At 41.6% G+C, this 20,308-nt stretch overlaps 1 protein-coding gene across 1 annotated transcript in view; it reads left to right on the top strand.

Moving 5' to 3' along the window:
• Positions 1 to 16,017, top strand: part of ptprn2 (protein tyrosine phosphatase receptor type N2) — a 102,535-nt gene extending 86,518 nt beyond the window's left edge. The window contains exons 14-22 of the mRNA XM_029457573.1: positions 186 to 333; positions 1,303 to 1,376; positions 4,375 to 4,452; positions 7,067 to 7,186; positions 7,540 to 7,706; positions 9,832 to 9,885; positions 10,853 to 10,917; positions 12,687 to 12,760; positions 14,724 to 16,017. Of these exons, the coding sequence (XP_029313433.1) occupies positions 186 to 333; positions 1,303 to 1,376; positions 4,375 to 4,452; positions 7,067 to 7,186; positions 7,540 to 7,706; positions 9,832 to 9,885; positions 10,853 to 10,917; positions 12,687 to 12,760; positions 14,724 to 14,792 (849 nt within the window). The 3' untranslated portion in view covers positions 14,793 to 16,017. The remainder of the gene's footprint in view (positions 1 to 185; positions 334 to 1,302; positions 1,377 to 4,374; positions 4,453 to 7,066; positions 7,187 to 7,539; positions 7,707 to 9,831; positions 9,886 to 10,852; positions 10,918 to 12,686; positions 12,761 to 14,723) is intronic.
• Positions 16,018 to 20,308: the final 4,291 nt, after the last annotated feature.

Here is a 20,308-nt window from a genome sequence, read left to right as displayed (position 1 = left end):
TGCTATTGGTTTAGTGTTTCGCTCCAGTTTATTTATTGGTGTCTCAAGCCAGCTATGATATGGTGAAGTGCACATTTTTAATAATCCAAATGTGCTGAAAAAACAAACATAAAATGTCTTTTTACAGATGAATTCAGTTGGCTCTGTTGTTTAAAATGGTGGCTAAGGTGTCTGTTTTCCTCTAGTCGTACATGGAGGACCACTTGAAGAACAAGAACCGTCTGGAGCGTGAGTGGGAGGCTCTGTGCTCCTACCAGGCAGAGCCCGGCGCCTGCAGCGTAGGGCAGGGCGAGCAGAACTCCAAGAAGAACCGCTCAGACGCTGTGGTCGTATGTGAGTCCATTCAGTTGTTTTCTTTGCTTTAAAGCAGTTAGGTGACACAAGAAGAAACTACACTATATATTTCCAAAATAAAGAATCAGTCTGAGACGGGCGTGGCTCAGTTAGAACAAGTCGAAGTCGCAGAGCTACATGCACCAATCAGGATTTAGTAACTTCAGCTTCAGGGATTCTTACTTTTCATTTTGGATTATTGCAAACAATAAGCTCTGCGGTAAGCAAATGTGTATGCACAATTCAACAAGATCATTTTTCACATATAAACACGAAACAATTAGTCGTCTCATTCAGCCACATGTTAGCGACCGCCTTTATTAAGGCTTCAAAATTCACAAGTGGGGTATTAACTGACGTATTTTGCAATTATGTTAACCACAGACCTTATTTCAGTTATCTTACCAAAAACATTGAGGGAACTGGAGGTTTATGGACTCCTTCATGCAGCACTCTGCTGGTCGCTTGCTTGACTACTGTCAGTCAAATCTGATCAAACCACAGCCCACACAGCCCTGATGATGTTCTTGACTGTTAAACTCATATTTGTTATCATAAATAACACTTAAAGATGTTTTTAAACTTTGATTTCTGCTTATTTAGTCATGAAAAACATTTAAAGCCAAGTTTTCAGCGGCTTTCATTTGAAGCAAATGTGTTTAAGAAGACTACTGGAGTGGGTTTAAGTTAACTGGAAACAGATTATCTTCACTGAGGATTTTCAGGTTTACAGCTTCTTAAGATAAGATATTGTATTATGATTTCACTTGGAACTTCCCTTATTGAAGGTGAAGCAATTCCAGTCTCCAGAACAGTGGGCCTGTGTATGCATGATGAAAGTCTGGTGAAATTGCAGAGCCGGCAGCCTTTTTACTTTAATATTCCTCTGTTGCTGCTCAAAATTCTGTTGTTATTGTGTGGGGAGGAAAAACATTGGAAAAGTTAATGAATTATGCATCTGCATTACAGATGATCATTCCAGGATCACCTTGAAAGGGGAGAATAACCACGGCAACTCAGATTACATCAATGCCAGTCCAATAGTGAGTATTGTTTATTCATTATATTTCTACGTTCTGGATAACACGTGTCGTCCCTGAAGCATTTCTCTATACCTGGAACACCTGTTGTGGTCGGATTTTACTTTGAGATAAAAGTACTTTCAAAGGACTTGTCATAGCTCCAAGTGCATTGATCTTTTGTTTTACTTTGTTCTCCATGCTTGGGAGCCTGAAAGGATTTGGTTTTGAATCACACCGCTACTTTCACTGCTTTCAAAATGGCCGCTCCCTGGAGATACCCCTCTTTTTTTTTTTTTTCATCAGCAGTATAAAGAATTATACATTATTTTTGACTAAACAAATGTGTCCCAGCACAAATCCAGAAACACTGCGGTGTTGTAGACGGCTACGTTTTTGTTTTTTCTCCCCAAAAACATTGCCAGTCATGATTTCCCCTGAGGCTGCTGAAGAGGGATTCCATCAAAGGGAACAGGAAACTATGCATTTCAAATACAGTGCAAATATTTCTGAGGATATAGATGAGGGGGGGGGGGGGGGGGGGCACACACAGCTGCACTCAAAGCCTATTACTCCTCTGAAACACAAATTATTCCTCTAACGACACATTTATAGAGGTATTTAAACAATGCAACATTTGCAGAATAATATTCTAATAAAGTTAATCAATCAGGGGAAGAAGGAGCACAAATCAGATTGGTGGATTATAAAAAAAAAAAAGGTTGTAAAGTAAAAGTTATCCGAGATTGTTTGGACAAACGGACGTCGAAGATGGGTGAAGCAATGGCGGCTGTAGTGGTGGGTGGGTGAAAGGACAGTAATTACACCTCTGGGTGAGCACAGCAAAACTGTGATAATTATGTCTGTCAATGCGGCTTCTTCCTCCTCATTAGCTTCAGAGCCAGTGGCCTGCGAGTAAATAATCTGTCGCTTCTTTCTGGGAACCATGGGTCAGAGCTCCCTGCAAAGCAGAGGGTGCCGTGCACACACACACACACACACACACACACACACACACACACAGGGACAATGGTTAATGCTTGACCACAAATGATGGTAGCGCTCCCAGATGTACGGCATCATTAGCAAGGAGGGAAGGCTCAAAAGGAATGTGCAGGGGCACAACACGTGATCAAAGCCTGGTCGTCTTTGTCTCGTCCGGCGGTTTCACAAAGTCGAACGCTTTGTTTCCCTTTCCCACCTGTTCTCCGCGCTTTTGTTTCCAAACTTTCTGAGATGAGCTCTCTATCTTACATAAACACGGGATCAAGACGCTACAGCAAGGGGTTGAAAGTTGAGACGCTTCTCCGGGAAGAGATATTTGCGCAGGCTATTTCAGTACAAGCTATTTTACTTCAAACCAAAGAGCACTTCTTTGCCTTTTTGTTGCAGTCTATCTTTTTCCCCACAATGGAACGGGGAGGACAGCTGAAACGCAGGACTTCTCTTTCATGTTTCCGCTTTAGTATTCATGCAGGGATGTCAACACACAGCTACAGCATGTCTGCGTCCTTGAGATTGGCTAAACGGAGTGGCAGCACTAGCATTCGGCACTACCCTTTCATTTTGTTCGGGGCGATTTCTTTCTTTCTTTTTTTTTAACAAATCCACGAGAGGAATTTTAACCAGGAAGCATGAAGAGAAAATTGAACATCACGGTACCTAATTGAAGTAGAATAGTGGGTAATGAACATAATATTTCCTGCATTTATGTTTCCTTTTGTGAATTTCCTTCAATAGAAAGGCAATTTGTTCACATTTCAGCCAGCCTTTGTGTAGGTGTACTGAAAGAACATTTTCAGTCGCTCATTCTTCACTTCTGCTCCCCCCCCAATGATCATTTAGTCACAACTACCATACCCACATTGAATATGGACATCCTTCCCGACATCGCATTGACACATGATTCAGATTATATGTCTATCAATCAAAAATGATAAAAATCTGTACCTGCATCAAATCTTACAATTTACAATAATAAAGGTATATTCAACCGCAACTGTCTCATTAAAACGAACACTTTAAGAACACCAACAATAGTCTCTTCTACTGATTCCATGAAAAGAAATTACAAACAGACATGAACAGACAAGAAATTGATTTTCATTTCAATTTTGGACCGCAGTTGTATGTTGGGTTTTATCAGCCGTTCAGAGCATTAAGAATTAATCCTGTTGTTGAGGTTATTAAACATGAGGAGAGAAAAATCATTATTCTAATATTAAAGCCATGAAGAAATGCTCCATAATTAATTTTGAGTGAGTGAAAAAAACGAGACAAAGAAAAACATGAAATGAAAAAAGCAGATGTTTAACTTCTGAGGTCGTGTTCGGTGTCCCGCTTGAAGTTGTTCTTCAGCGTACAAAACAACAAGAAAAAGCCATTACAAAACGACCCACTGGCTTACTTTTCCTCACACAAGGAGTGTGTTTGGTCCACCATAAATAATATTCAATGTATCCCTATGTCTACAGAAGTGCAGCACTGTTTGGGTGCGTCGTCTATCATTTTAATGCCAACCATACATCAACAGCGCATTGATATGTACCAACTCGTTTCTTCTCCTGCGAAATATGTCAACATCTTTTCCACTGATGCATCTTGCACTCGAGGGTGTGCATAAAAATTCCATTCAGTAAAATGTGAACATTGATTTTTTTTGGAGGGGGGGGGGGTGCGACCCATCCAACACCTACTCAATCAAGTCTCAATCACATCCTTCAAATCAAGTCCCCCGTGTCATTACGTCCCACCTGAACACCCAGCTCCCTCACATCAACAGTCCCACCACTACATCGTGTTTTATGCAGAAACACGTCAAAGTGTGACAGATATTGAGACATTGGTACGAGGACGTTGTAGAGAAGACTGCACGTCAGTCCTGTTTGACGAGATAATGAATGGGAAACTCAGGTTACACATCCAGATGGAGGCTTGAACGGAAGTCGTTTACTCAGACTGTATGATTTCATCATACCGCCGTCTCCAGCCTCACTCTCTGCTCTCTCTCTCTCTCTCCCAGATGGACCATGACCCTCGCAACCCGACTTACATCGCCTCACAGGGCCCACTTCTCTCCACCGTGGCAGACTTCTGGCAGGTAAAAACTCTCCATCCTCTGTGGTCTTTCATTTTCTTTGCATCCTTTTGTTTCTGTAGAGATAAGGGTTCGGAAGAACCACAACAGATACCTGCGTCATTCTGATGTTTTCTTCTCGGTCCAAGAGTTTCTAAATTACTATTTCTTTGGTGTTTAAGCAATGATGGAATTTCTCAAAGTGGGATCAATGAAGTAACGCACTCTCATCTGCTACCATCACACTCAAGCCCCAGCTAGGCATCCAATAGTCCAATCAAATCTCGGAAAACTCAGAAGGTCGTTTAACACTTACCAGTGTTATGAGGGCAATTCCAGAATCCTCCAATAACTCTTGTAATCATCACAATTAAATACTTCTTCCTTCTGGTGCCCAGAAAAAAAAGATTTGCCAGTTGTAGGCCTAAACACTGGATCCATGGCACGTTATACTTCCTATTATAACCCAAAGGATTATTGTAAATGTAGTTTCCAAACTTGGCGACGTATTATCCCTCAAATAACTGTATAATAATTGTATATTTTAGGAAAATGACATGCTTGGCTCTGAACCCCACAAATGTAATTATAATACACGAGAGACACAAACTGGTGCTTCTCCTGTTCCTACTCATCAATAAAACAACGTCACGAGCTGAATATGCACAAGAAACCTGCAGCTTGTCTCCTGTAAATATCAGTCTAGTTATACACACCCCCCAGGAAGTCTAATATTGTTTGCAATAATGCTGATGTTTTGCCCATATTTGCATTTTTCTCCATACTATTTGCATTCTTTCCCTTGTCCATAAATGTCAGACGAACCTGCCATTAATCACTGGATATAGGCTGTTGTAAAGGTCCCGTGTGGAGGTATGCCTTAAATGACGCATGGTTGCCAAATGGCATTCTTATGTGTTAATAGGACAGCACTGTCGTAATTATTGGGCCCATCACCTCCGTATGGTGAAGCAACTCCGCTAGCCGTGACCAGGATGTAGAAGCGTGAAGCATAAATCCTGGCAGGCCAGCTGGCCCTGCACTCTGCCCTCTGGATCTTCAACTGAATGAATATTCGTTTCAAAACCATTATGAAAGTGCTGACTGTGTGTTAGGACAGACGCTGGCTCACGTTTGTGACCGTGGAAGGGGGGGGGGCAATGGCAAGTTTAGAGTCGTCTGCTTTGGTTCTGCACACCAAAAGTTAGTTTTTTGTTGTAAATATTGTTTTAAACCCCAACAACCCCAAAAGATTCAGTAGCTATTATCTTAAAAGTGTACGTTAATTGACTACATCGGCTCAAATAGGAATAAAAGGTGCCCTGTTTCCTGTATTTAATTTCTCAATTTGAAAGTACCTCGAATGAAACAGTTGATAATCATCTCTAAGTCAATCTGGTTATTTGTTTGTCTGCCAATTTCTTTCTGTTCTAGGTGAATAAATGCATATCAATTAATGAAATTAGCTATTTAGCCATGAAGTTAACTCTAAATCTTTTCAATTAAGCAGAAAATTATGGAAAATTAGACACAGGTTGACGGGCGCAATGAACATAAATCCTGTGTCTGTGAATAAACAGTAGCCATTCATTATTCAATATGGTAAACCTCAGGTTGTTGCAGGACAAAAAAAACACACTTTATCCCACCCCCATTAAAAGTAAACAAACAGGGGAAACACTGGCACTCTCATGCAAATGGACCATGCAGGAGTCTGTCCTATCTAATCCACACCAGCCCCAGGCAGCACTCTGAAAGGCGGCTCTGCTCTAATCCTCCACTCCTCATTCCTCCATCTCTTCATCCGTCACTCCTCCAGCCACCTCCACTCCCTCCCTCCATCCCCAGCTATTACCTTAGCTCTGCTCGGCCTTGCTTTCCTGCTCGCGACAAAAAAACAAAGCCAATCAAAGTTCCCAGAGAAGCAACTTTACAGATGACGTGTAGTAGGTGTCTGTTTTTAGAGCCTTGAAATTGTAAATGTCATTTAGAAAACAACAGATGGCATGTTCTTTATTAGCTGAAGATGGCAAATACACCTTTTATCACTACCTACAAATATTTGCCAAATCTTACAAGACTAAATGGATAATATCCCCCCACATTATCACCTTGCCTAATCTCATCACATCCTGGCACGATTGGCACAGTTGGCGTGTAATGTGTCCACTGGGCTGGATCACAGACGCTTGTGATTAGTGTATAGTCAAGGCCATTGTGTTTTTATAGCAATCATAAAAGGCGCGTTTCCTCCTCATTTTCCTAACGACTGCCGTGGGCCTGTATTTTTTCCCAAGGACACATTAGATTGTGATAAGATTAAATGAAGCTGCGGCTCAGTAGATGTTGTGATCTCACTCAGACGACTGAGAGAGGGCGACACGTGACGCGCCCTCCTGCTGCTCGACCCAACATTTATCATCTGTCGCACGCTGAGAGGTGACATTTATTCATAGTTCCTGGACCAAGATTAAGAAATCAATTTCACTCTAATACCATGTAATGCTAATGTGCAACACGCTGCTCCTAGTGGCACAGTTCAGCTCCCTATGAGTGCCACCGTAATGCCACACAGATGAGTGTGAAAGGTTGGATGTGTCTGAGGGATGTCTGACGTCCTCTTGCTTCCGGCGTGTAGATGGTGTGGGAGAGTGGCTGCGTAGTCGTCGTCATGTTGACCCCGCTTTCTGAAAATGGAGTGAAGCAGTGTCATCCCTACTGGCCGGACGAAGGATCTGACGTCTACCACATCTACGAGGTGTGTCAGTGAGAGGTTAAGCAGAAGTTATGCCTTGTGGTTTTAACCTGTGTCTGTGAACAGGATGAAATATATATATATATATATATATATATATATATATATATATATATATATATATATATATATATACTGTATATGGGAAACCAAAACCAATTTTCATTGCTAGATACCGTTCTTTATTTAAAGCATTTGGGGTTTTGGCTTAGTGTGGACGCCAAAACTCAACCTTAAGTTTAGTCCTGCAGGTTGTTACATGCTTATTAAAGCATCCCTAGTTATGATTGACATTGTGAAGCTGTGATTAATTAACTGAATGCCGTAACTTTTGTATTCTTTTTTTCTATACTTAGGTCAACTTGGTGTCGGAGCACATCTGGTGTGAGGACTTCCTGGTGCGGAGCTTCTACCTGAAGAACCTGCAGACCAACGAGACGCGTACTGTCACGCAGTTCCACTTCCTGTCCTGGATGGACCGCGGGATCCCCAACTCGGCTAGGACCCTTTTAGACTTCCGCAGGTAGAGTGAAGACCCTGCTGGTCGACCTCAGACACTGGAGCTCAGCTGATTTACAACCGGCCTTTAATCCTGAGCTTGTTCTTAATCATCTTCCCTTGTATTCTGTATTCTGTCGGCGCCTTTCTGGTCCGTCTCCCTTTTGCCCCTCTGCCTTTTTTGGTGTCCTAGAGAATGGTTGTTTCTAATAAGGACCATGTTTCTGTACTATCCCTTTCATCCTGGGCCTATTTCCCTCACCTCCCTCCAGCACATGTGATGCAGCAAATTAGCAGCCCCGCACTGCCTGGCTTGGCTTGGGAAGAAAAGAAAAAGAGAGAGAGAGAAAAAACAACACCTAATTCAAACACCCAATTAAATGAGAGCTGTCTCACTAAAAACATGGGAGAGGGGGAAAGCTAGTGACTGAATAACCTCACTCTGTTCTCCATATAATGTGTTCTGGCAGAAGAGCAGCAATAGCTCCTCTGGGAGAACCCGGAGGGACAGGAAAAGCCCTCCAAATGAGAAAAGATGCATCTGATTTGTCGACGGAAGTCTGTCCCTCCGGTTTGTAATGCAGATGAGAGCAAAAGAAGGAGGATGTGCAGTACTATCATGTCATCCTTTCCTGACAGTCGCTGCTGGGTTTTTGTTTTTTGGGAGGGGGGGGATGGGTGGGTTTCAAATTAAGCTGGCTGTAGCTTGCAGTATTTATTTATGGTATTGGTGTACGGATTTGAGCTGTGTTTTGATTACATACATACGTTTTCTTTTGCTGTCGAGGTCTCCCTAACGATTAGACGACACGTGTAACTCCATTAATGCTGCTGTAGGTTATTGGGAATCTAAGTCTCTCTGATTTTGTGATTCAGAGGTCTCAGATCCACACGATGCCCGGCACTCTCACGGTTTTCACGGTTTCGGCCAACTCTGTATTTTGCGGTTGCCAGTGTCATTTTTGTGATGTTGCAGCTAGTAATATGAGCCCAGTTGCATAGTCACAAAAGTGATCATTGGAAACTGTGTCTCCTCAGCCAGGCCTGTGCACAAACTGTCTTCCTCTCTGTCTCCCCCCTCCTCCTATCACTGCTCCTTCCTCTGGCTTGCATGGGAACTCCGACCATCTCCGCATGCTCCTATAGAAGGAAATATTCAGATTGTTCTAAAAATGTAAAAGATATACATTTGATGTAATGTTATCTGATTAAAATGAATGAAAATACACACAAGTTATCCAAAAGACGACATAAATCATGCAAAAATAATAATGGGTTACCTGAAATATGTATTGTAATATTTAGCTGTTCATTGCATGTATTTAAATAATAAAGCAAAGCTCATAATGACATCGAATAGAGCACTCCTGTGCACGTAGGAAATGTAGTTCACAGTTGTACATACATACAAAATACAAAAACTGAAGTCAAATCATCAAAGAAAGCAATGAAAATGTTTAAACATTTATTTAAATGTAATATTTTATAGTATATTTAGCGGTACAGAATAAAACGTTAAGCTACAACACATTATTTTTTACTATAAGTAGTCGTAGAAGTACTATAGTAGAAGTACTAACTGCAGATTGAGACATTCATTTATATTATAGTATATTCATTCCTGTGTTTTATGAGCTATTTATTGGTTTATTCTAATAACGATAAATAATAAATCTTCCTGGTTTTGTAAAGAAACATTAAACACCACATAAATAATAGTAAATCAGAGACGTGATGAGACATTCAGACATTTATTTGTCGTTTTTTGTTGCTGAAAGGTGAAAAACGAGGGAAATGGAAAGACGCGGACGTGGTGTAGTCAGTTTCCATGGCAACAGAGAGGTGTGAAAAGGCTTGTTGGCCTTCACCGTGTCCGTGGTGTATAAAACATAATTGGCTGGGGGTTAATGCGTCGGCAATCACAACATCACACCAATGTTCAATTTATTTACGGTGTTGCAACGCTGATTTATTTCTCTTTCCTCAAATTAAAGTATTTGATTGACAGGTGGGGGCATCTGTCAGATTTGCTCTTTTGATTGTTGCAGACCGCCGCAGCTTTAATTTTGGAGTTCATCAAGAAAAGAAAATAGACCTTGTTTAACTTCATGCTTACAATAACATCCAATTCTCTCTTTTCTTTATTCCAGAAAAGTTAACAAGTGCTACCGGGGTCGATCTTGCCCGATAATTGTTCACTGCAGGCAAGTATAACAGTTTGAACCATGTGAAAGTGGCTGACCCTGCTGAATTGGGATAGCGATTGTTTGTCGGGGGCCTGTGTGTTGGAAGGGAGAGGCTGTTTATCTTGAACCTGCTCAGTCCATTTACTCTCTGTGTGTAAGTGATGTGGGCGACACTCAACCACAAACACTTCCATTCCCCATTCGGTTGAGTTAGTTAACTGGGCCTTGATTGGTTTGTATTAAACACCAGGTATCTGTCTGACCACTTTTAATAGTCACATCCTGTTAAGTCATGCATGGGGGGGGGGGGGGAGGCAGCCCGCTCTCCCTCTGAGGGAGCTGTGATGTCTAGCAGTGGATTAATGAAGCAGCGGTGCTCAGGCCGCTCTCCTGTTTTATTGGCCTTGCCTTTATTAGAGAGATGTGCACGCCTTGTTTGCAATTAACATGCAGAGCCGTTGAATGGCCGGCGGGCACAAAGGGAGGCTTTTCATAAGACTATCTCTGGAGTAATGGAAAGCAAGGCTCTCCAAAAGCTGCTCTCGAACCGCCCCTGGCCTCTCAACCTCTCCTCTGCTCCTGAGGTGCATTCATTTAAAAGCCTTTGTCCCCAGTGTGCCTCAGAAACCATTCCCTTCTCCCCAATAGCAGAGCGAGTCTCAAGACCACACATGCACTCGTGTGCAAAGGTTTTCTTTACATAAGCACATTTATTGGAATATCAAATATTCACATCTGTTCAGGTATTTCCATGAGAGTATTGAGGATTATTATAGATTTGTTCTATTTAAGTATTCTGTTTTATCAAGTTTTAAGCAGTGTGTCTCTGTGTGCATGGACTAATTTGTGTTTAAACATACTCCACAGTCTCTCAGCAGATGTAAATGAGCAATTTGTTTCCTTATAAGAAAAACACTCTGAGATTAAAGCTCCACTCTGCTCTGTCACCTTAATGATCTCCGTCTCTCCCTCTGACTCTCTGCAGTGATGGAGCCGGCAGGAGTGGGACTTACATTCTGATTGACATGGTCCTCAATAGGATGGCTAAAGGTAACGATCAATGGCTTCCCTTTCACTCTTTTCTGCTCGTGTTCAAGTGTTGCCCTGGCAACGCCAAAGCCTCTCATTTTGCACAGATTCTCAGGGATGCATTAGAGGGTGACTTTCCAGAGGCCTGGAGAGGCAGCGAGGACACGGAGGGAGCCGGACGGAGTGGAGAGAGTGGAACAAAGAGAAAAGGAAAAAGAAACCTTTACCCACATTATTAATTGTCTATTTAAGCTGCCGTCACGCCATATTGGTATCACAACTGCGACATGAATTTAGATAGCGCATGCATGGAAATGAAATGTTTAAAGGGGAAATCAGAATTTGCTCCAATGGTTTGAATCAATATTTAATATTTAAAGGGGGGACAATGAATTTATTTTATTGTTAGTGTGAATCCGTATAGTTTGCACCCCCACTCTCACTCTGTATGGATGTTTTTCCTATTTAAAAAAAATACAAACTAAACTGTCCAAGATCTCCAGGAAGTAAAACATCTGGAAGTCCAGGTCCAACTGGTGTTTTTGTAATAATTTATTTTTGAGATATCCAACTTTTACATTCAAACTTCTTCTGATGTGGACATCTATTGTTGCAAAGGCTGCCTTACGTCATCTTAAAGCCCTCCATAGCTTAGCCGCCCTCTGCCCTTTGCCCTTTGACCTCTGCCCTTTACCCTCACCCTCCGCATGCCTTCCTCCTACGATCCCGGCTCGTCAGAGCAGGTTAGGAGAACGGCCGCCTCTCATACGGACCCTTCCCTTCACGTTCTGTAAAACAGTAATAAGACTGACCCATCCTGATGGAGTTCATCTGGTTCAGCGACGCCTGCGCTGTAGTCCGCGGCGATGAAAGGTGCCTTCTTAACCTTTTGTTTCCTGCTCCAGAATCGAATGTATAAAATGAACATAATCTCACACTCCAAAGCTTTTTTTTCTTTGGTCGAAGAGCTTCTCTTCAGCTTAACTTTGGAATCCAGCCCTTCTGAGACATGAAAGTCTTGTCGGAGAACTGGAGTACTTTGAGTTCTAAGTCCAGCTGCATTAAATCCCTCTTTCTTTTTTTACCGCACTCGTACGTACACTTTCACTCCTGCTCTATCTCTTTCGCTTCCTTTCTCTGCCTCACGTTTAAAAGCATCTCGAGGGTTCAGGAGCTCTGTGTGGGTTTCTCCCTCCTTTCTCAAAAGAGCTCTAGTGTGCTTCTTGAAATCCATAAATCTGAAAGTAGAATGAGATTTCCAGATTAATATCACCCACTTTCGAATGCCAAAACAGACTTAACTCAACAGCAGCTGATCACCGTTGAAGGCGAGAAACTGTTGCATAGGTTAATCATCAGTGTGGCTGCTGCAAAGGCAATAAATCATTTTAATTAGAGTTTGTTGATTCTTCACACATTCATGCACACACACACACACACACACACACACACACACACGCGCACACACCGCAGATATTGTTGTATCAAAAAGCTCTTAGCAGACTTAAAAGTTGCACATAATCTAAACCAATTTATTGAACAAGATTCTCACAGAGAAGCCGGCGCTTAGCCTTTTTTAATGCATTATTGCACATTTCCCAAAAATATCCTCTTGCATATTTTATCCAGAAACAGTCTGTGGCTCTCGTCCAAGTCTTTCGAGGGATGAATGTAATAATTTTCAATCGCTGCGCTGTTCCAAAGGGAGCCCCAGTATAAAGAGAGATTGACAGATGTGAGCTGGATTACTTCGCTGCTTTGAACTCAGTCCAATTTTCGGTCTGTTGCAGGTGCTAAGGAGATTGATATTGCCGCTACCCTGGAGCACTTGAGAGACCAGCGAGCTGGTATGGTCCAGACAAAGGTAAGGTCTCCGGCTTTGAGTTAGAGAGGTGGGGGAGACGGGGGAGGGGGGGAGGAGGAAGAGGGGAACAGGGAGGGAGGAAGGGTTGCAGTCATTCAAACAGACGATTGTCTACTTCATGTGCACAGGATCAGGGGAAATGATGTGGTAATTGATAACTGCTGCAGGATTAGAAAAACATTGTCTTGGAAGATAATAACTCACTGTTCAACGTTTATCACGAGACACACAGAGGCTAACCAAGATCTGCTGTTACAGGAGTATTTTAACTATTAAACCGCAGCATTCTCTTCATTTCACTTGAACAAATATTAAAAAGGTACGTTAATAATCCTAAACTGTAAAATGTACAGTTTTTATGATGTATATTGTTAGTCAAAGGGACGATGATACATTCTATAAATTGTCAAAAGAGCCCAATATGAGGTTTTCAAATGCTTTACTTTATTTGAACAACAGTCCAAAACCAATATATATTCAGGTTATAATGATATGTAACACACATGTGTTACCTTCTAGCTTCTGAATTGTGAGGATTTGCAGCTGCTAATGTAGAAACATATTGTTTAACATTGTCTTTATCTTTCATTTCAATCTCATTTGTATATGTTTTACTTGTACTGATGTCATACTTCTGTCTGACAGCAGGCCCTCCGCTAGTTTAGTGTGTGTAGCAAGCGTTTCCTCTCGTCCACTAATGCACATAATAGGTCAAATAAAGTCTCTTTTGCTTCTCTCTAGTAATTGGAAGGAATAATAATAATAATAATAATAATAATAATAATCATAAAAGCTCATGCAGTGTTAATATTTATGAACCTGCTAAAAGACTCCAATGTTCCTTGATGGATCGTTAATGCTGCTTTTACAGCCCGGCTGTATTCAGAGCAGAGAAGCTTTTCTAGCACTCGTTCTTTTTCTTTTCTTACAACTTTAAGTGAAATTATATTAGAATTTTGTTGATTCCACTTTGTGGATTCATGCTGGGTCCACAAAGAAATTAGATTGTAATGAGGTATGAAATTTAGAGTTAGGTTTCAAGGATTGGACAAGCAATTATCTTTTTTGTTCTCCTCCCTCCTTGATGTTACCACTTTATTTTTGGACATTTATTTCCCCTTCTTTCTTTCTTTTCTTTTTTTTTTGGTTACTGCTTTTGAGAGACAACAACATGCAGTAATTACAGCATGTGTGACCGTTTTTCTTCCTTACAGTGTTAACAGCACTGATCTGTCGAGCAGAGGTTGATCTCCCCCCGGTGGTGTAAATGTGAACAGCACGACACGTACAAAACCTGCTTTAAAAAGTCAATTTAGGGTTACATGTGCTCATATAACTGCAGTGTAGCGACAGATGGATGTAGTTACATATTGGAATATCTGGCAATATCGCAGCATCATAAAAATAGAAAATCGAATCACTCCAGATAATCCCCGCTGCAAACCAGTGACTCCTCCGTATTGATTCAGCCTCTCCTCAGGCCAGACTATAGCAGACTATGTGTTGACACATCTAAAGACTGCTCCCTCCAAACTCCTACATAGCTTTCCTCTGTGAGAGGACCCCGTGGCCTGCAGCCTGGGGAGAGGAGAGGAATATAAAAACACCAGGTCCATGGGGCAAACATCAATCATCCCCCCTCTGCGCTCCTTGTGGAAATCTATGAGTGGGATTCACAAACAAACACACACACAGCTGAGAGACAACTTAACTCAGAAGCTTTATTTTAAGAGACACCTGGCTGGATCGATGCCGGGACCACTGCGAGGGGAAAGCTGAGAGAGTAGTTCACCTTCACCTTAAGTCTGTGGCCGAACACATCCAGGGGGGGGGGGTCAGGAGGGCGAAAGAGGAGGCAGAAGCTGCCAATCATTCTGAAATGGCATTCTTAAGCTGTTACACACTTGTAAGCACACTAAAACTTTCTTCTCTCCCTCCTCCTCCTCCTCCTCCTCCTCCTCAGGAGCAGTTTGAGTTTGCGCTGACAGCCGTGGCAGAGGAGGTGAACGCCATCCTGAAAGCGCTTCCTTAGTGAAGGCATCGCGTCCCCCCTCCCCACCTTCTCCTCGCTCGCTGAGCACCGCTTTCCTCTGCCCACTCAAGACTGACATCTCTCTCTGCCCTTCCTTCTCCTCGCTCTGTTTCTCTCTTCTGTCTCTGCCTCCGCTTCACCTTCTATATATACTGTATACTTATGAATGTCGTGCCAGATATCTCACCTGGATCTATATTCGCAAAACATCTCGCCTCAGAGTACGACTGTCGATCTGGGATCTGTGTGGTTTTAGTGATGCGAGTAAAAATGATGTGGGAACTTATGTCAGCTTCTCCTACTGTGAGACTTTTTTGCCAATATGAACCCCGGTCCTCTATAACTGTGATGTTGTTCCTGAACATGGCGCTCTAGTGCCACTGACGAGCTGTTCACGTGACGTCAAGTGAAGAGTTTTGTTCCGAAAACTGATACAGACGCTTAGAAAACTATTGGCACATTTAAAACAAACTAAAGTAGGGCTGCAACTCAACTACTAGTTTGATTATTATGGATTAATATGCAGATTATTTTCTCAATTTGACACTTTTTTAGGTCTTCAATTTGCCTATTCTGTCTAAAATCTTAAAGTGTTTCATTTACTGTCGTCACGACAAAGAGAAATTATTACATTTGAGAAGCTGGAATTTATGAGTGATTACCAAAATGGTTGCCAGCACATTGTTTGCTAATCGACCAATCAAGCAGCTCTCAACTATAGTACTTAATAATAATAATAATAACGTGTAAAGTAAATGAAGTTACCGCCTAATATTGTACAGATTATATCACCTAAATGGTTTGATGTGTTGAATGCATTTTGGAAATAAACTCCTCACATGTTTCTTCTAAATCAACCCCCTATATACTCAGCATTACATATACAGATGTTGAGGTGTGTGTGTGTGTGTGTGTGTGTGTGTGTGTGCGTGTGTGTGTGTGGGTGTGTATTGTTGTATTTTGGGTCCAGACATTTGCTCTGATACTTAAAAAGTCTCACAGATCATGATTCTTGGTATATTCTTGACATATCAAGTGTTTTTTATTCCTCATTACATACAGTTTACACATTGTTACATGAACATCTCTGTTCATTTGAAATGTAATACATATACACCAACTGAGATATCGATAGTAAAAAAAAAAAGAGGATATATTTAATTTATATTGAGATTGTTTGTCCCTCCAAAACTGGTATAATGTGATATTATTCCCTCTGTGTATAGACAATGAATGACTTTATGAATCCCTATATAGTATATCATATGAAATGTATACTGAGAGCCTCAATGAGAAATATAATAATATATTTTGTGTGAAAAGTAACTTTCAGGTTGATAATAAATCCGAACAGATTATACTGCTTTGCTGTCGTGGTGTTGTTTCTGATACACACACACACACACACACACACACACACACACACAGGCTGCTCTCACAGTGAAGGGCAATTGATCGAATGGCAGCCTTAGTAAAGTCACAAAGAAAAGATGTATCGCGCTCCCTGAGGGTTTGTACAGATGAAATGTTGGGTTCAGCAGCTGTCAGAGGAGAAAGTGTCTGGGACTTGAAATGAAATCAGTCATGTATTTCAGCCACTGAGGTCCTCTCGCAGTATTACAGACAGGCGGAGGCTCAGTGGCTCAAAAAGTCCACTTTCATCAATATTTACAGAAGCGCGACACTTTTAACTTATTAACATTGGACAATAATTGCTTATTTTAGTATAGTTTTCCGTTATGTTTTGTATTATTGTCTGATAATTACCGATTTTTTCATTTGTTTGAATGCTTTTGTGCCGTTTTGAGATGACTAAAGGGCGCAGATCTTGTCTCGTCTTGAAAAGTCAAGACAATTAGAGGCTTTTAGCTTTGTTTTGTAAATGTTCATGCTAAAACTAAGGTGCGTTACAGTTCATTTAGCTGACGTCCAAAGCGCAAACAATCATCGTACATCAGCTTCAAACAGGTGAAATCCTTTAAGTGCAGAACAATAGCTTCAAATAAGCCAAAGCAATGCGACTTACTCGTCTCAACACGAGGTCCACTGACTTGCTTTTACCCTCATATCATGAGGGTAGTTGCTCAGCTGTCTAATCAATTAAATCTACTGTATTTCCCCGGGATGTCCCAGGATGGATTCTGCTTTCCAGGGTTTGTTATCACGTGGAATAAGGTTGCTCATCTCCTTTGTGATTGGAAACCTGTGTCACCTTTTCGACTGGGACCCTCTTGAAATGTCAAGATCAACTAATGGATCCACTTCCTAATAAAACAACTTTCATTAAAGGTTTATAAATTAAACTAATATTTGCAATATCCATCAATCGTCCACCGCTTATCCGGGGTCGGGTCGCAATAGTGCACTTACTTTTATTAGTTCGTCATTAATAACGAGTAATTGGTCTCATTTTCAAATAAGCCATCAAATTATTAATTTTAATATACCAATAATAAATATTCCCTTATATATTAATAATCTATCAAGTGATGAAACAACGTGTGATGCTGAGCTGAAGGCGGAGGAAGCAATCTAAATGTTGTTCTTATTAATGATTTATAACTGATCTACAATATAACAATTATTAAACGATTTAAAAGCCATTAATAAAAGCATTACCCGCACCTTATAAAAGATGCCTTATTAAAAAGTGAACAATGGAGTTAATGGAGCATCTGTAACTGAAGATAAAATAAAGTATAATAAGTATTCTGTTAGCAGAGAATAGAGAGCTGCTAACATATGTGTAGAGACTATATCATTTACTTTTCAACAACGTGTGAGTGCTTCATGTGTGAATGCATATTCATGTGTGTGTGTGTGTGTGTGTGTGTGTGTGTGTGTGTGTGTGTGCTGCACGTTGACATGTCCCTCCCTCCCCTGACAGTTCTAATAGCTGGGAATGAGGCTTCATGCACTTCCTGAGGCCTCATTTGCATATGATCTGCTGATGAGCTGCCACCACTAACCAGCACCACCAAACCAAAGCCCTATTAATATTCTCCCATTCAAGTTGTAAAGCACACAAAGTTAATCAGCTTAGAAATTACTGTATGGAAACCATAATTACGCATGTTTAATTGCTTATCATCTGATGGGTACAAGTTTATTAGAAAATGTATTCATGGTAATTGCTTCCTAAGGTATCTGGTGTGCTACAATACCATGTGATATCCTGTCAGCTCCCATTTGGGAGGATTAATGCGTTCTGAAAAAGTCACAAAATGAGATACTGTGTGTTGCCTCTTTGGATGCTTGGTTTAACTCAAAGTGATTTTTAATTTAAGGATTTCTAAATTACTGCTTAAGCTTGGATAAGTCTTCCGAGTGAGATCCGTCAAAATCAGCATATTTGACTGTTGTTAAGGAGTGTTGGCGTATCACAGGGATATAAATGAAAGTAAAGCAGGGAAAAGGCCTGTGTAGTCTTCATGCCACCAACAAAAATACTCCTGCCTGGCATCCTGGAGACTACATTCCTGCCACAAAAATGAAAAGTCACAGGCATGAAATGAGGAAACACAATTTATAAGAAAGACTTTTTGAAGTAAAGCCATCTCAAAGCCGATGAATCATTCAGTCCTGAGACAAGCAGATTAAAACACACAGTGGCGGTCCCTCAGAAGGGCCTCCACACCGCCAAGAACGTCGAGTGGGCCTTTTCAACCATGGACCTCAGTGAGTCTTACAGCTCCTGCCCACTCTTTGAGCATCTCTCTATGGTTTATTGTAATCACTGTTGGCTCTCAGTCCTTCTGACACACTTGTAAATTCATGCAGTCTTATTACGGAATAAATGCGATAACTCTTTCTTTCATTAGAGCAGTGTTTCCCAACCGGGGGTGCTTTTACCCCAGAGCAAAGAAGCAGCTCATTTAAAATATGATTTAATACGAAAGAATATTCAGAGATGAGACGTTTGTGTTCATGAGGAAAATGAATATACAAAAAGGGATTGAGAAATGGTATGATGCTTATGTTAAGTATATGTGTCTGCACAGCACTATGAGGTCAGATGCTGCAACTCAAAGCTATCTGATGTTTATTTAAAGATGCAGCGTGTCGGATCAAACGCATGTGCATCGGCAATGTTACTCCGTATCAGCTGGATCGATAAATGAGCAACTAATTACTAAGTTCGCCATCAAAGGTGATCATAAGTCTGTGTTGTGCTCACAGCTTCTTCTGCTGACCGATGAAAATAGTTATCAGTTAGTTTACAGTTCGTCCAAAGCCTCTTCTTCCTTTTTGACTTGTACACGATGATAAGTAGTAGCGGTGCAGACATATTGACAAACAGAAGTCTAAACATCCACAATATGGATATGTTTATGATGGCCATGCATTTAAAATGTGCTACGGATCCAGTGTAGAGGAGAGAGAGAGCTCCTTGAACGCAGCTCACACGGCTGTGGGCTATGTTGGAATATCAAACCACTGCATTAGATTCACTTGAGTTAGTTTCAGCAGAAGCTCGGACTCGCAGAGCAAAGCTGGTGTTAGTCTTTGGTCTAACGGCCTCATGGGGGAAATATCCCCTTAAGATATTGTGGATAAGTCAACAGAAATAATTGATTTGTCTTATTAAAGTACGTCCTGTTGAATTATGAGGGAGAACTTGGGAGAGCTTTAATCAGATCTACTTGGCTGCTTAAAAAATAATTGCTTTATACATTAAAGAACGCAGCCACTCAAACTTTCAAGTCACGTTTAGGTTTAGGAGCCGAGTCCATAAGTACCTATAAGCTCTATAACAAACTCCACCTGTGGATCATTCAACCTTAGAAGTATAACACGCAACATGCTGACAAACATGTCATTACTCTATGGAGAGGGCTGGGAGATCCCAGAGTGTTTGCTTGTTGGGAAAACTGTCTGGGATGCTTTCCAGGATTTCCCAAAGAGAGAAGCCTTGTTTCTCTTTGCATGTGTTGCTGGGAGTGACTGGAGAGCAGACTGCAGGGGCTGTGCCTCTCATGTCTGTCCAAGGCCTTCATACCTTTGATCTTCCTAAGAAACAAACAAGCTTTTAAACTTGGCACTCCCGGCTTGTGTCCTCTCTTCTTCTTCTTCTTCTTCTTCTGCAGCAGCTGCGGAGGAGGAGGAGGAGGAGGAGAGGAGGAGGAGGAGGAAGAGGAGGAAGGATGAAAGGAGGAGAAGGAGGCGAAGGAGGGGAAGGAGGAGGAGGATGAGGAGGAGGAGGAGAAGGAGGAGGAGCAGGAGGAGAGGAGGAGGCGGATAGAGGGGAGGAGGAGGAGGAGGAGGAGGAGGAGGAGGAGGAGGAGGAGGACGAGGAGAGGAGGAGAGGAGGAGAGGAGGCGAAGAGGAGGATGAGGAGAGGATAAGGCGGAGAAGGAGGCTAGAAGGAGGTCAGGAGGTTCTTCGGTGGAGGGATCTCGCTCGATCTGCGACCTTTCTTCTGCTCCTCTTCTTCGCGTCTTCGCTTCTCCTTCTTCTTCTTCTCTTTTCTTCTTCATATCGCTTCCTCTCTTCTTCTTCTTCTTCTTCTCCTTCTT

This window comes from Cottoperca gobio, chromosome 20 (genome assembly GCF_900634415.1).
Source record: "Cottoperca gobio chromosome 20, fCotGob3.1, whole genome shotgun sequence".
Classification (NCBI taxonomy): domain Eukaryota; kingdom Metazoa; phylum Chordata; class Actinopteri; order Perciformes; family Bovichtidae; genus Cottoperca; species Cottoperca gobio.
Note: the sequence above shows the minus strand (reverse complement) of the source record. Positions and strands in the feature narration are given on the sequence as shown.